Below are 17,634 nucleotides of genomic sequence, written 5' to 3'. Positions count from 1 at the left end.
AGCTGGATATTTTGAAATAGCTGGAACCTATGGTAGCAAGGATCCACAGTGCTTGAGTGGAAGTTAACCGCCTGGCCTCACAACGATACTTCTATTGTTATCTGTTCCATAAGGTTTTTCCAAGTAGGATGCCACAACTAGTTAAATTAGTATTTAAACCCAGAAACTAAATTACATTGTTCAACAGTAGTTGAGGTGATTTTGCATAAGTAAAATACTTTCTTAAACTTTCAGTATTATTTTGAACCATAATTTTAAACTGTTGGGTTGAAAATTTGATTCTTCAGATAGGAGGAACTGTTCCCCTGAATTGAACTGATTCTTCTGAACTGGACTCAAACTAAACTCGTGGCCTCTGTCCTGTTTTCTGTTCTCAGTTTCATTTCTCAGTTGCAAACTTAGCAGTGTAGAAATGGAGGTCAGAAAAGTACAGAGTGGCTACAACAGCAGGTCAGAGGCTAGGAATACTGCAGCGTGTAACTCACCTTCTAACTCCCCAAAGCCTGTCCACCATCTACAAGGCACAAGTCAAGACTGTGATGGAATACTCCCCACTTGCCTGGATAAGTGCAGCATCAAAGATACTCAAGAAGCTTGACACCAACCAGGAAAAAGCAGCTCACTTGATTGGCACTGCATCCACAAGCATCCATTCCCTCCACCACTGATGCTCAGGAGCAGCAGTGTGTATTATCTACAAGAAGCACGGCAGAAACTCACCAAAGATCCTCAGACAGCACCTTCAAAACCAATGACCATTTCCATCTAGAATGACAAGGGCAGCATACACATGGGAACACTACCACCTTAAAGTTCCCCTCCAAACCACTCACCATTCTGACCTGGAAATAATCTGAGGGAGGGTCACGGGACCCGAAACATTAACTATGTTTTCTCCTCCACAGATGCTGCCAGACCTGCTGAGCTTTTCCAGCAACTTTGTTTTTGTTCCTGATTTACAGCATCCGCAGTCCTTTGATTTTTATTTGGAAATAATCACCGTTCATGTCAGTGGCTCAAAATCCTGGAATTCCCTCCCTAATGGCATTGTGGGTCAACCTACAGCAGGTCGACTGCAGTAGTTCAAGAAGGCAGCTCACCACCATCTTCTCAAGAGCAACTAGGGACAGACAATAAATGCTGGCCCAGCCAGCAACACCCACATTCCACACAATGAATGAATAAATAAATCCACGTATAGTCTGAGATTCTATTTAAATTTAAAATAGCCTCATGGTTTTTGTATTCTATTCTACTAGAAATGAATTTGTGTTTGCTTTGATGTGTTGATGCTTTTAATGATTTGTGAATGTGTACACCCCTAAATCTCTCTCCATGCAGCTCCTATCTCATTTACATTATTTTCAATAAATAGATGTTTTTCTTTTATTATTCCTACTCTTCCTTCAAACTACAACACCTCACACTAATCTATATTGAAATGAATTTACCAATGCCCCTTGTGCAAATTTTCATGTTTCGTCAGTCTTTCATAGTATTAATCACACCTGGTGTCATCAGCCAGTTTTTGTCTTTATACCTCTAATTCCAGAGCACAAATTAATTATGTAAACTGTCTAAAGACAGCAGCTCTCCAGTACTTAACTGATGATTCAGTACAGCACTAAAGGTGTGGTAAATAAAAACAGAAAGAACTGTGGATGCTTCAAATTGGGAACAAAAACAGAAGTTGCTGGAAAAGTTCAACAGGTCTGGCACCAACTTTGAATTAAAATTAGAGTTAACTTTTGGGTCTAGTGACCCTTCCTCAGAACAGTTCTGAGGAAGAGTCACCAGACCTGAAATATTAACTCTGATTTTTCTTCATGGATGCTGCCAGACCTGCTGAGCTTTTCCAGCAACTTCTGTTTCTGTTCCTAATGGTGTGTTGAATTCTAGACCTATTCATGTAAAGACATCTGCCCATTCAGGTATACATTTAAAGTCTCATGGCATAATCTGATGAAGAGCAAGGAATTTCTCCTAATTCCCTGGGCAATGTCCCTCAAACACCAGTAAATATGATTATCTGTTTACTTATCTCACTGTTTGTGATATCCTGGTATGCATAATTTGGTTGCCTTTCTTATTTTCATCACAACAGTGATATAACAAAATTTAATTGGATGTGGGGTATTTTGGAGTGCCCTCTGGTTAAAGAAGATATTATATAATTTGAGAAGTCACACGACACCAGGTTATAGTCTAACAGAAATGAAAACAGAAATTGCTAGAAAAGCTCAGCAGGTGTGGCAGCATCTGAGGAGAAAAATCAGAGTTAACACTTCGGGTCGAACAACCTTTCCTCAGTCCAACAGGTTTATTTGAAATCAGAGCGCTGCTCCGTTAACAGTTGACTTCACCTGGTGAAAAAGCAGCGCATCAAAAGTTTGTGATTTTAAATAAACCTGTTGGGCTATAACCTGGTGTTGTGCAACTTGACCTTGTCCATCCCAGTCTAACACCGGCACCTCCATATCATGGCTGTTACATAATTTGCAAATTCCTTTGTGATAACATTTGCAACCTGTGAACAATTGTTGACAGCTAATTGTGCATACTGTAACTGTTGTATCCTGTCCTCACAGGAGCTATGTTCACCTCTCTAACATAAGAGCCTCAGTCAACTGTGGTAAACTTACTATCATTTTAGGAAAAAACAACAATTAACTAAGATATCTGAACTGAATCTGGCGCTTCCTGGTTAACATCCTGATTTGCATGCACTATTAACTTTTGAATCACCTGAAATACTAGTTCTATTTCTGCAGAAGCAGTTGATTGTGGAATAGAACAAAGTCAATGTAACTTTTAATTACCTCTTCCTTCTCATGCTTTGCATGTCTACGTTCAACTGCCACATTTTTCTTTTTGTTGTAGTTGAACCGAGCTTCTTCTTCTGCGTTCATCATTTCTTTCTTCTTCTTGTCATATTCATTAGACAGTTCTCCTGAGTTGCTAACTTGTTCAAACAACTGCGTTCTCTCTTTAGGTTTCTTCATTGCTATGTTCTCCACAGCGCCCTACAATATAAAGGTTGTGTACTAAAACTAGACTGAGGATAATCAGTACATATAATAAATATCCATTAAAACACTACTACAACAAATGCTTCAATTGCTGCTCTGGTAAAATATTTTGCTGTTGCATATCTTCCCAGCATCAAGCCACAAATCTCACTACAGTTCCCCACAAACTGGAGAATACTAAGCCAAAACGTCCACCTGATTACATCAACACTTACTAGTCTTTCTGTTCTACAGGACAGAAGGGGACTATTTGCTCCATTTTATCTCTGTCTACTCTTCATTACAATAATTCCAAACTAATTGCACTATTACTTCCTTCACACAGCAAAGTATCTTTCTCTGCTTCAAATATTTACCCAAATTTAATGGTATCCAAACGTGAGACAAATATTTGAAGCAGAGAAAGTATTTCATGCAGCAATAACCTAATACGTTAAGAAATTTTTCCAACCTTTCCTCACTCTTTTGATAATTATAAATTGATACCCTCAACAAGAGAACAGCATCTGTTAAGAGAAAGCAGGTTAACATTTCAAGCCCAATGACCCAAGTGAAGGAACAGCCTAGGACATAGGTCACTGGCTATGACTTATATACAGTGTACAAGGTACCACCATCACCACGTATGTTCTGTTCCGATGGTAGGGTAGTCTGACTGGAGATCATGGCACAGTGATAAACAGTTGGAAGGAAGTTGCCTTGGGAGTTCTCATGATTGACTCCAGACCCCTTGAAATCTCATGATTTCAGATGAAACAAGGAAACCACCTGTTGATTATCAAGAAAGGCCTCACCTCAGCTGATAAATCAGTACTGCACCATGTTGAACACCATTGAGGGAAGTGAACCACTTAGGGCTGCAAAGGCACAGAATGCAGTCTGGATGGGCGACTTCCATATCCAGTGCAAAGGGTTGCTCAGTTGCACCACTACTGACTGAGTTGCTGAATGGTCCTTCTGGCATTAACTTATGCAGAAGAAATGAAACCCAGCTGTCTGTTTTCTAAAGTCCTTTAGTTGCTAGACTGGGATTATTGCAGGCAGGTGTTGATGGAACTGAGTGGCAAAAAATTACTTGACCTAATCCTCACCAATCTGTTGCAAATGGATCTGTCCATGACAGTACTGGAGTACTGGTAGTCAAGGCACTGTCATTGTGGAGGTGGAGTCCCGACTTCACCATGCGGATGCACTCCATTGTGCTGCTTGCCAAGACTAGCTAAATGGGATATACTTCAACAGATCTAAATGCTCAAAAACTGGGTATCCATGAGATGTTGTCAGCCATCAGAAGCAGCAGAACTACAGTCAACCACAATCTGTAAACCACCTCTCTATCATTACCATCAAGTCAGGAGATCAACCCTGGTTCACCCCAGCAGCAGCACCATCATACCTAAAAACAGGTATCTAGTCAGTTTATACCACATCCCTTCCTATGTTCTGTTTGATTCCTCTAAACACATCCTAGATAACAAAACAAAATTTCAAATATCTCAAAGAATTACATTCATCATCTTCTCCTGTATTCTCTACCTTTATCTCAGACACTTAGGGCAAGATTTTAATTCATTCAAAACTTATTCATTTACAGATATGGTACGGGAACCAATAAAATCACTCCATATATTTTTAATCTTAAAATGGAGCTTATTTGTTTTGCAGGAATGGCACAACAGAAATATTTTTCTAAAATTATTAACACAATACAAAAACTAAAAATGCTTCATACTGTTGACTGAAATTACAGAAATTTTAGCTGATATTTTAATAATTTTTCATCCCAAAGATAGCCTCTCACCTCTATTTAAAAGCAAACAAAGATCCAGCCTCTAGTGATAATTACTTATTAATATAATTTTAATATAAACAAAAGAACAAAGAACAATTCAGCGCAGGTTCAGGCCCTTTGGCCCAACAAGCCTGCATTAATTTCTACTCCACATTTAGACCCACTACTTATTGCCCATACATGGTTTCGATCCCTCTGTTCGCCTTCCATTCATGCTTTGATCAAGATACGCTTTAAATGCTGTTAACGTGCCTGCTTCCACCACTTCCACTGACAGTGTGTCCCATGCACCCACGACCCTTTGTGTGAAAAATTTTCTCTGTACTTCTCCTCCAAACTTTCCACTTTCACCTTGAACCTGTACCCTCTTGTAGTTGACCTTTCCAGCCTGGGAAAAAGCTTCTGATCATCCACCCTTTCTTTGTCTCTCATAATTTTGTACATCTCTATCAGGTCACCCCTCAGCCTCCGTCTTTCCAGTGAAAACATCCAAGTTTATCCAACCTCTTCTCATACCTAAAACTGTTCTGACGAGGCGACATTCTGGTAAACCTTCTCTGCACCTTCTCCAAAGCATCCATGTCCTACTGGTAGTGTGGTGACCAGAACAGCATGCAATATTCCAAATGTGGCCTAACTGAGGTTTTATGCAGCTGTAACATAACTTGCCAACTTTTATATTCCATGTCCCGGCTGAAGAAGGCAAGCATGCCGGATGCATTCTTGACCTTATCCACCTGTGTTGCCACTTTCAGGGATCTGCGGACCTATACGCTTAGAACTCTCTGTATGTCAATGCTCCTAAGGGTTCTGCCATTTATTACATAATTTATACCTGAGTTTGATCTTCCAGAATGCATTACCTCACATTTGTCCAGATTAAACTCTATCTGCCATTTCTCTGCCCATATCCACAATCTATCTACATACTGTTGTAGCCTTCGACAATCCTCTTCACTATCTGCAACTCCAACAATTTTGGTGTCATCACCAAACTTACTAATTAGACCACCTATTTTCCTCCAGATTATTAATATATATTATCATTTATATATTTCACAAGTAACAAATGTCCCAGCACAGAACCCTGCAGAACACCACTAGTTACTGATCTCCATTCCAAAAAGCACCCTTCCACCACTACTGTCTTCTATGGCCAAGCAGTTCTGTATCCATTTAGCTAGAACATCCCAGACCCCATGGGACTCTACATTTTGTACCAGACAGCCATGAGGTACCTTATCAAATGCCTTGCTAAAATCCAAGTAGACAACATCCGCTGCACTTCCCTCATCAATCATTCTTGTCACCTCCTCAAAAAACTCAATCAAGTTGGTGAGACATGACCTTCCCTCCACAAAGCCACACTGCCTATCAATAATAATTCCATTCACTTCCAAATATGAACAAATCCTGTTCTTCAGTATCTTCTCCAACAGCTTCCCCACCCCTGACGTCAGGCTCATTGGCCTATGATTACCTGGATTATCCCGCTTCTCTTCTTAAACAAAGCAACAACACTGGCCATTCTCCAGTCTTCTGGAACCTTGTCTAAGGCCAAAGGGATGCAAAGATATCTATTAATGTCCCAGCTATTTCCACTCTTGCCTCCCACAGTATCCTGCGATAGATCCCATCTGGCTCTTGGGACTTGTCCACCTTAATGCATATCAAGACACCCAACATTTCCTTCTTCATTATGTTGATCTGCCTGAGGATGTTCACACACCTTTCCTTAACTTCAACATCCCTCGTGTTTCTCGCTTCGGTGAATACTGATGTAATGTACTCATTAAGGATCTTATCCATTTTCTCTGGCTCCACACATAACCTTCCTCCTTTATCCTTGAGTGGGCCTACTTTTACCCTAATTGTACGTTAATAATAAAAAATGAAATAAAACACTGTTTTCCACATTACCTGAAACACCAGACAGTTTCTGCCTTTCAGTAAAATGCCAATTTTCTCAAGCTCATTTGTGTATTCCGCACGACTAATAATTTGATTGTTGAAGCGAAACTCTGAGGAGTTCCCTGACAAAGACAACAGGAAAGAAATTGAGCCATCCAATTATTTTTGTAAATACATTTTACTTATTTGCCTTTAAAAAAAAACTAAATGACATTTGCTTCCTTCACACTTTTCTTGAAAGTGGCAACTCTGATGTTGGCACATATTTCCAAAATGGTTGAATGGTACTTTAGTCTTTGTGAAAGCATGGTAAGTCCATGATAAATCCATGCTGAATGATTTTAGCATGGGAGTAATGTATTTAAAACCTGATCCTGGATTTCCGCCTAATCTGTAAGCATTTCTGACACAGTATAATAACAAGCAAGAGCAGGAACCTACCATAAATAGTCTCCTTCACAATACAGGGATGCTTGTGCCATTGTTATTTCGGCTGAGAATACAGGCACATTGTGTATTTTGGCCAAAGGCCAATCGACAGAAATAAAAAGATTTCATCCTGTTGTTAAAAAGGGATTAGTTTAAGGGTTAATTTGTTCTTCGCTTTGTATTACATTTTAGCTTTCCCTATTGTGCGAGTTTCAATATTCAGTTTAGTTTCTTGGAATTAAAAAACTTTACCAAACAAATGCATCTTTAGCTGTTAAGGAATTCAGAAGAGGCCAAAAAGCTGGGCAGATTTTTACTAATGAAGTGGGCAAGTCAAACAGGGAAACATCCACACATGGTAAGCATATCGCTATACACAGGCCCCCAAATACACCTTCTCCAGGCCAACTAGTGACAGGCAATAAATGCTGGCTAGCAAGTAACAACTGCATCCTACGGGTGGATCAATTAAAAAAAAAAATTCATTCTGGGGAGGCATAGGCGAGATGGAGTCAGTCCGTACCCAGAGGCTGCAACAGGGATAGGCAGATGGCCAGGCTTACAGGTGAAATATGACCATGAATGATTGAACAGTTCAATGCCTTTTACCCACCTCATCCTTATCAATCTGCCAGCTGCAGACGCATCTGTGCATGAGATAAAATCTCCATCATGTTGCATGGCACTATCACAGTGTTAAATGGGACAGACCTTACAGCTCAAGGCTGGGCATCCCTGAGGCACTGAGGGCCATCAACAACAGCAGAATCATACTCTAATGCAATCTGCAACCTCGTAGTGTGGCATATCCCTCATTCAACCATACCATCAAGCCAGGGGATCAAGCCCTGGTTGAATGGACAGTGCAGGAGGGCATGCCAGAAGCAGCACCAGGCATAACTAAAAATGAGGTGTTAACCTGGTGAAGCTATCAAATAGAGCTATCTGTGGCCAAACAGCATAAAGAAAAAATAAAAGGGCCCTCTTGTGGCACAGTGGTAGCATGCCCACCCCTGGACTGGGAGGCCTGAGTTCAAGTCTCACTTGCTCCAGAGGTGCGCAACAACATCTCTGAAAAGATTAATTAGAAAAATAGGTAAACAGCAAGCGATAGACAGAGCTAAGTGATTCCACAACCAATGGATTAGATTAAGCTCTATAGTCTTGCCACAACCAATCATGAACGACGTTGGACAGTAAGAAGCACTGGATACTGAAAAGCCTATGAACCTTGACAACATTCTGACTATAACACTAAAGACTTGTGCTCCAGAACCTGCCACTCCTCTAGCCAAGCTGTTCCAGTACAGCTACAACACTGACATCTACTTGACAACATGGAAAATTGCCCAGATATATCCTGCAGCCAAAAGAATATGACAAATCCAACCCAATCAATTACCATCCTAGTCTATTCTTGACCGTCAGTAAACTGTCAGTGTTATTAAACAGCATCTGCTTAGCAACAACCTGCTCCATGACATCCAGCTTGCATTCGCTCAACTTCTGACTGTCTTGGTTCAAACATGGATTAAAGAGTCGAATTCCACAGGTGATTGACAGTGACAGCCACCGGCATCAAGGCTGCATTCAACCGAGTATGGCACCCAGGGGCCCAAGCAAAACTGGAATCTATGGGTATCAGGAGCCAAATTCTCTGCTGGTTGGAGTCACACCCGGCACATACGAAGACGGTTGCGGCTGTTGGAGATCAGTCATCGCAGCTATGGGGGACAGCTCTGCAGGAGCTCTTCAGTGTACTGTCCTACGCGTAACCTTCTTCAGCTGCTTCATCAATGACCTTCCCTCCATAATAAGGTCAGAAGTGGGATGTTCACTGAAGGTTGCACAATGTTCAGCAATATTCATGACTCCTCAGATTTGAAGCAGCCCACGTACAAATGCAACAAGACCTGGACAATATCTGACTTAGGTTGATGACTGTCAAACAGCATTTGAGCCACACAAATGCCAGGCAGTTCCCATCTTCAATAAGGCACAATCTACCCACTACTCCTTGACATTCAATTGTGATTTAATCACTAAATACCTCATTATCAACACCGGTGACCAGAAACTCAACTGGACTCGCCATATAAATATAGTAGCTACAACTAGAGACTAGGGTAACTGCAGCAAGTAACTCACCTTCTAACTCTCCAAAGCTTGTCCACCATCTACAAGGCACAAGTCATGAGTGTGATGGAATACATCCCATTTGTATGGATGGCTGAAGCTCCAACAACACTCAAGAAGCTTGACAACATCCAGGACAAAGCAGCATGCTTGATTGGCACCACATCCATAAGCATCCACTCCCTCCACAAAAGACCATCAGTAGCATCTGTACTATCCACAAGAAGCACTGCACAAATTCTCCAGAGATCCTTAGACAGCACCTTCTAAGCCCACAACCACTTCCATCTAGAAGGACAAGAGCAGCAGATATCAGAAGAGCACCACTTGAAAGCTCCCCTCCAAGTTACTCACCATGCTGACTTGGAAACATATCGCTGTTCCTTCACTGCCACTGGGTCAAAATCCTGAAGTGCCTTTTCTAAAGGCATTGTGGGTCAACCTACAGCACATGGACTGCAGTGTTTCAAGAAGGCAGTTCACCACCTTCCCAAGGGAAACTAAGGACAGTAAATGTTGACCAAGCAGTGATGCCCATGTCCCAAGAGTGAATAAAAAAAGGTCCATTTTTGTCGTTAGATTGCAATCATATTCTACTCTGTTTTGACAGGTTCTTGGTCATCCAATATTGTACGCCATAAACCCCCCCAACTATTGGAATTATTGAAAATTCTAGCAAATTCATAGACCTTTTCTTTTAATCTTATACTATCCTAACCTTCCTTTGTTAGCCATAGTTAACTGACATTTTTTTTTGAGTTTTTGTACCTTGCCATAACGTATAAGTTGCTTTAAGTCATGTTATAGATTTTTCAGCACTGTCCATTCCCTATACAGTCATGCCTTTTAATGGATTTTCCCAGTACACTAAAGCCAATTTGCACCTCATGTCTTCATAATTTCCCTTATGCAAGTTAAACACCCTTGCTTCATTAAGAATATAATGTAACATTCTATCATTCTGTCGTCACTCATCCCTAAAAAGGTTTTTTTACAAGTTTGTAAATCAGCCCTTTTTAATTATCTATTACTTAGTCTAAAATAGCATGTCTAGTTGGGTCCTCAATATACTGCTCTAGAAAGCCATCCCTTACACAACTTCAGTGCTCAATTGGTTTACCCAGTCTATATGCAAATTAAAATCCATGAGAACTGTATCGCCAATGTTACATGCTTTTATCTCCTGATAATAATATATCCCACGGTTATCAATATTATTTAGAGGTCTATAAATAATTCCATCCACTGCCTGCTCCCCTATGCTTATTTCGTTCAACCAACAATCCATACATTGTTCTTCCGATCTAAGGTCCCCCCTTATTCAACTACTGATCCCATCCTTCACCAATAGTCTCAGTACAGGTAGGCCTCTCAATCCATGCTTTATTTCCCTCCTACTCAGCTTTCACTCTGGAGACTTTATTTCTTGGAGCAAACCTTGTGTGAGTACCTCTTTCGCCCACTGCCCTAAATTCCCACAATGACCCACATTCGCAGTTACTCATTCTGTCTCAACTTCACTCCTGCGAAGTCTCCCTCAATCTGCTTGTGCAACTTATTCTGCAACCCAATGCTAATCAATGCAATCAGCTGCAGGTGGATTTTTTTTTAAACAATGGATGACGTTTGTTTTTCACTTTTAAAGAGTTCTGGGGTTTTGAATAATTTCAGATTAATGCATTAGAATTTCAAAAAATGGTTTCAAATGCATGTCAACATTTACACAATGCTCGACAACATAATCATCAATGTAGCTTTGAAGGACAGAGCCTCAGAGAAGCAAATTTACCTTACAATGTAACATCTAACTATTCAAACTGAAAGACAACTTTATTTTGTAGTTCAAAGTCTGTCAATACTACGCCCCTTGACCCACAACATAAAAGTCACGAAGGCAAAGAGTTCAGTGTGTGGGAGAGTTGCTCTCAACATTATCTAGTAAGATAACTGAAAGGCAATGCAAACGAGAATCTCAGAATCGGGTTGAGATCACCATTCTTGTATGGCTCCTGAATCTGTCCAACTTGATGAAAATCTAGACTGCCGTCATTGGTAACTCCATTTTTCAAACAGGCAAGATATATTTGCAATTAATCATCTATTGCGATTGCAAGAGGAGCCAAAGTACTTTACAACTAATTAAGGACTCGTGAAATGAAGTTACCTGTTCTAATAGTAGATCATGACTGCCAATTTGCCCACAGCAAGATCTTATAAAAGCAAGGTGGTAATTACCTGATAATTTTTTAAACAATATTGGATGAGGGATATTACACAAAATCACTGGGGAGAATTCTCAGGCTGTTTGTGCCATGGCATTTTTATGCATGCTCCAGAAGGCAGACAGGCTTTTTATTTAACATTTTATGCAAAAGAACTTTTAGCAGTGCTGCACTTCATTAGTACAATGCTGCCGTGTGAGCCAAAATGATATATTTTCAGTCTCTAGTGGAGGACTTGAAATTATAACATTCAGGCCCAAAGTGAGAATGCCACTAACTATTCTACAATTCAACTGTAAAATTAGAATGGGCAACTGACCAGAGTAAACCAGAACCTGTGCACCAAAAGGACAGTAGTATAAAATCAGTGCTGCACGACAAACATAGAGCAGACACTTCCTACATAAGTTTAAAAAGTAGCGGAGGCAGGTGGGACAGATCTCATCCAATCACCAAGTAAAGGCAAGTAAGGTGCTTGTAGAGTTCATTAAGAGCTTGTTAATAGAGGAGTTGAGCATTTCACTGGCGAGACTGCTTAGATGAGTTATGCAGGTCACAGCAGATGAAGGAAGAGAGGTACATAGTGGGAAACCAGGCCTGGGTGTCCCCGTGAATTTCTCTGGAGTCATAGAAGTTTAATGGTGAAGACGGGGACTTAGACATTTGGAAACAAGAGTCCCGAACTGTGCTCAGGAGCAGAAGACCAGTGAGCAAGCGGTCAGATATTGTGCAGGAGCAGAAGCCAGAGCAGACAAGAACCAGGCAAGCAACTAGTTGAGTACAAGGAAAGCAGGAGCTGCCAATGGTGATACAACTCTTCAAGTTTGCACCCAGCAACAATCAGAAGCCTCTTCTTCGCAAGAAGGTCAGAGTCCCAGGCATCAGACAGAGGACAGGAACAAGAGCAAGAAGGGCACAAAGGCCATATCTTTATACAAGGACCAATTGCCAAAGAAGCAGCTACCTGGAAAAGACTTAGAGCCATTGACACAGGATGCTGCAATTCTCCAGACTAATTATTACTAATAACTAACAGGAGACAGGAAACCTTATTGTGAGGGAGGAAAACCACAGATGTCTGTATCCAAAAGCCTGTACCTCACAATACTGTTCACAATATGGCTGCCAAAATCACAATGAGCAAGAAGTCTCTGCTGGATCTGCTGCACATCTTGATGGCGCCCTGCAAATGACTGCACACCTCTGCATCTTACAAGTCACTTATGTCATAGAATCATAGAATCCCTACAGTGTGGAAACAGGCCCTTTGGCCCAACAAGTCCACACCGAACCTCAGAGCATCCACCCAGACCCATCCTCCTGTAACCCACCTAATCTACACCTCCCTGAACACTACGGGCAATTTTAGCATGGCCAATCAACCTAACCTGCACATCTTTGGACTGTGGGAGGAAACCGGAGCACCCGGAGGAAACTCACGCAGACACAGGGAGAATGTGCAAACTCCACACAGACAGTCGCCCGAGGCTAGAATCGAACCCGGGTCCCTGGTGCTCTGAGGCAGCAGTGCTAACCACTGTGCCACCATGCCGCCCTTGGTGTCCTCTTTACAAGAACTTACTAACATATTTATTCCACAGCTGAAAAGGCCAGGGACAGAGGGCAGTGGATTATACTGACATAGCTCAGTTCCAACAAGGTATCCAGTAACAGACCAACAAGGTTCGTGAATAGAAAGATCTTTCACTCTTTCAATGTTCAGTTGGTCTGTAACCACGACGAGAGATTTTCCAGACTTTCTGGGAAGCTGCCCTTTCTCCTTCATTCTCCCACAGTCCTGTAACAAAACTTCACTCCAAACCCAAATCCTTGGATAGATCCTAGTGGACAAGGGATATCCCTTGAAGAGATGGCTATTCGCCCCTCTATGATGCTCAAGATTGAGATAAAGATATAACTAAAATCATTTGCCCACTATGACAACCACAGTCAAACTTCTGCAGATATACTCCAGTATTTGGACTCTTGAAGCATTCTCAATTCCTGTGGTAATCTGTTTTGCTATCCATAACACGATCCATTAGAAAGGTGTGGACCTTGAAGAGCCCTTACAATAGGATAGTTTACCAGAGGAAGAACAGCAAGAGTTAGAAACATCCCTGCACCACGTATTATTCTTGGCTACGTAGTGTGGTCGGCATCCTTTGCATCTTGTTGTGCAGCTGCTACTCATATTGTCATGGGGTTGAACATTCTGTCAATGGAGTGGCTAATGTGCTAATTGCCCTGACCCACTGAGAACCTGCACTGGTATGTAGTGTGCTCGTTAAGTGTAACGGTCCTTCTCTGGTGCTATGATGGTACTGCAAAGAGAGAGGATGTTGTTGGGTGTGTACCTGCATCTTCTGGAGACACAAGTAACAACAGTGAGTCTATCAGAGTACAAAACACAGCAGCGCTATGATTAAACAATACAAACTGGGTGATCAGCATGCTACTGGACATGGTGACATCAAGTGCACCCTCCACTAATAAACAACTTGCATTTTGTAATTGCCATCTCCTTCACGATCTTCTATTTCACCAGAACTAACATTTTCTTCATCCAGAATCCTGACTATCTCAATGCATGGTCTTCCAGTGATTGTCTGGAAGGCATTGTGTGCCTGTTTCTCCAACAAAGTGAAGAAAACATATGACTTATAAGGTACTGCTGTCCTCTGTGGCTAACTGCCTCCATTCTCATCCAGGAGAAGAAGAATGTTTCAGTGCTGGTACATCCTCAGAAGCATTGTGACCATAAAGTATTCTGATGGATGTGTCTTAGGCATCACCACTCTCAGTTTTAAGAACAGCATGCAGCCTCAGGCCCCCCAGTTGTTGTCATCTGGAAGTTGTAGCCAAATTGCCCACCCTCAGACTTGGGATAGCATTCACATTTTCAAAGCTTATGAGATCATTGTGCCTTTCTGTGGCACTGAGTCCAGGATGCTCTGATAACAATTCTTGTAGCGGATAGTGGCTTTCACCTCAATCCAGGCCAACTTTTTCTATAGAGGGAGCCTCTAGCTTGAGGATTTCCTCATTCAAGAAGAGGGCCTCCCTCCTCTCCTTAGTGTTCTTCAGCAAAACTTCAGTCTTGGTCTGTTCCAGGTGAAGTGCTTTCCAATGTCACTGTGGACACTGAATCAAGGCCATTCTCAACGATGGTCTTCTGGTTGATTCTTCAATGCTCTCAGAGCAGCCACAGTGATGGCAGCCATTGGAAGTCGAATTCAGGCACCAACACCATGTGAACAGCTTCCATTCCTCTTCCTGTAGCTACTAATTTACCATTAAATCTAACTCCAAACTAAATAAAAAGTTGACCCCTGAAAATCGAGTTTAATTTACTCAGCTCAAGAGACTCAAAGTCCTGATTTCCATTCCCAATCCACAGATTCAGTATCTATTAATTATTGTCAATAATACCCACTGTATGCTTAATTTCCAGAATTACAATAGATGTTTTTCAACCCTATTATTTCACAGAATAGCAGAAATTTATAAGTATGAAAACCCACCTTTTCCAAAAGTTCCTGAGATCATCTCATGAGTTGCTTTTTGATTTTAGGGTCTTTTTCTCATTCTAATTAACTCCATTATAAGATGAACTCATAAAGAAACATTATCTTTGTGATTATGTTGTTATTTTTAGGGTTTCCTAATCAAAGTAGACAACAGAGCACAAAAACATTTCTGATTTTCATGCAGTTAATAAATGCAACACAATATGAACCCATACTAACAACAGAGCATGATCTTGACAGATTACATACATCAAGCTCCAGTAAAAGCAGAAAGGTACTGTCATCCATGAGAAGGTTGCATCAATTTTCATTACCTTCAGCCCCCATCACCACCACAGGAAATTAAAATATGACAGATCTTCTCTCCACTAGCTGCTGTTCCAGTTTTTGGTACAGGCAACTCCTCTAGGCCTGCTCCTGACCTGTGTTCTTGATTCTGGTCACCTTCTCCATTCCTTTACTATAGTCATAGTGATATAAAGAAACAGGCCCTTTGGTCCAACTCAGTCACAGCAACCAAATATCCTATATAAATCTAGTCCTATTTGCCAGCTTTAGCCCATATCCTTCTAAACCCTTCCTATTCATATACCAATCCAGGTGTCTTTTAAATGTTGTAATCGTACTAGCCCCCACCACTTCCTCTGGCAGCTCATTCCATATATGCACCACCCTCTGCATGAAAGAGTTGCCCTTTGGATCGCTTTTATATCTTTCCCCTCTCACCTTAAACCTATGCCCTCTAGTTTTGGACTCCCTCACCCTAGGGAAAAGACCTTACATATTTACCCTAGCAATACCCCTCATGATTTTATAAACCTCCATAAAGTCACTCCTCAGCCTCCGACGTTCCAGGGAAAACAGCCCAAGCCTATTCAGCCTCTCCTTATAGCTCAAACTCGCCAACTCTGGCAACATCCTCGTAAACCTTTTCTGAACCCTTTCTAGTTTCACAACATCCCTCCAAAGGAGGGAGGCCAAAATAGTGACCAAACCAATGTCTTGTACAGCCGCAACATAACCTCCCAACTCCTATACTCAATGCACTGACCAATAAGGACAAGCATACCAAACGCCTTCTTTACTATCCTATCTACCTGCAAACTCAACTTTCAAGGAACCATGAACCTGCACTCCAATGTCTCTCTGTTCAGCAATACTGCCCTGGACCTTGCCATTAAGTGTTTAAGTCCTGCCCTGATTTGCCTTTCCAAAGTGCAGCACTTCACTTAAAATTAAACTTCATCTGCCACTCCTCAGCCCATTAGCAATTCTGATCAAGATCCCATTGAACTCTGACATAACTTTCTTCGCTGTCCACTACACCTCCAATTTTTGTGTCATCTGCAAACTTACTAACTACACCTTCTATGTTCACATCCAAATCATTTACATAAATGACAAAAAGCAGTTGACCCAGCAACGAGCCTTGTGGCACACCACTGGTCACAGGCCTCCAGTGTGAAAAGCAACGCTCCACCACCACCCTCTGTCTTCTACTTTTGAGCCAGTTCTGTATCTAAATAGCTAGTTCTCCCTCTATTCCTTATGATCTAACCTTGCTAACCAATCTACCATGAGGAACCTTGTCAAACACCTTACTAAAGTCCATATAGATAACACCCACTGTTCTGCCCTCATCAATCCTCTTCGTTACTTCTTCAAAAAACTCAATTAAGTTAGTGAGACATGATTTCCCATGCACAAAGCCATGTTGATTATCCCTAATCGGTCCTTGCCTTTCCAAGTACATGTAAATCCTGTCCCTCAGGATTCCCTTCAACAACTTGCCCACCAATCCTATAGTTCCCTGGCTTCTCCTTACCATCTTTCTTAAATAGTGACACAACGTTAGCCAGCCGCCAGTCTTCCGGCACCTCACCTGTGGCTATCGATGATACAAATATCTCAGCAAGGGGCCTAGCAAACTCTTCCCTCTCTTCCCACAGAGTTCGAGGGTACACCTGATCAGGTCCTGGGGATTTATCCATCTTTATGCATTTTAAGACATTTAGCACCCCCGCCTCTGTAATATGGACCTCTTTCAAGATGTTGCTATTTATTACCCCACGTTCTCTATCTTTGATATCTTTCTCCACTGATGTAAAATATTCGTTTAGTATCTCCCCCATCTTCTGCAGTTCCACACATAGGTGGCTTTACTGATGTTTAAGGATCTCTATTCTCTGCCCAGTTACCCTTTTGTTCTTAATGTATTTGTAGAATACCGTCAGATTCTCCTTACCCTGATGTGCCAAAGCTATTCCATGTCCCCTTTTTGCCCTCCTGATTTCCCTCTTACTCTTTGCTTTCTCTCCCAGGCTCCACTCCAAAGGATGTTGACAGTTTCAGTCAAATGGGCCATTATTCAGGATAGAGATAGTAAGAACTGCAGATGCTGGAGTCAGAGATAACACAGTATGGAGCTGGAGGAACACAGCAGGCCGGGCAGCATCAGAGGAGCAGGAAAGTTAACATTTCGGATCGGGACCCTTCTTCAGAAATGGAGAAGGGGAAGGGAGCTCAGAAATAAATAGAGAGGTGGGGTGGGGCTGGGGAAGGTAGGTGGGATGGTGATAGTTGAG

The 17,634-nt window shown here is 41.6% G+C and overlaps 1 protein-coding gene across 1 annotated transcript in view; it reads right to left on the bottom strand.

Moving 5' to 3' along the window:
* Positions 1 to 17,634, bottom strand: part of LOC109937248 (structural maintenance of chromosomes protein 1A-like) — a 138,931-nt gene that overhangs the window by 112,204 nt on the left and 9,093 nt on the right. Inside the window, 2 exon segments of the mRNA XM_048607846.1 lie at positions 2,820 to 3,023; positions 6,742 to 6,854. Coding sequence (XP_048463803.1) covers positions 2,820 to 3,023; positions 6,742 to 6,854 — 317 coding nt within the window.

The sequence above is a fragment of the Rhincodon typus genome, chromosome 18 (assembly GCF_021869965.1).
Source record: "Rhincodon typus isolate 14 chromosome 18, sRhiTyp1.1, whole genome shotgun sequence".
Taxonomy (NCBI): domain Eukaryota; kingdom Metazoa; phylum Chordata; class Chondrichthyes; order Orectolobiformes; family Rhincodontidae; genus Rhincodon; species Rhincodon typus.
Note: the sequence above shows the minus strand (reverse complement) of the source record. Positions and strands in the feature narration are given on the sequence as shown.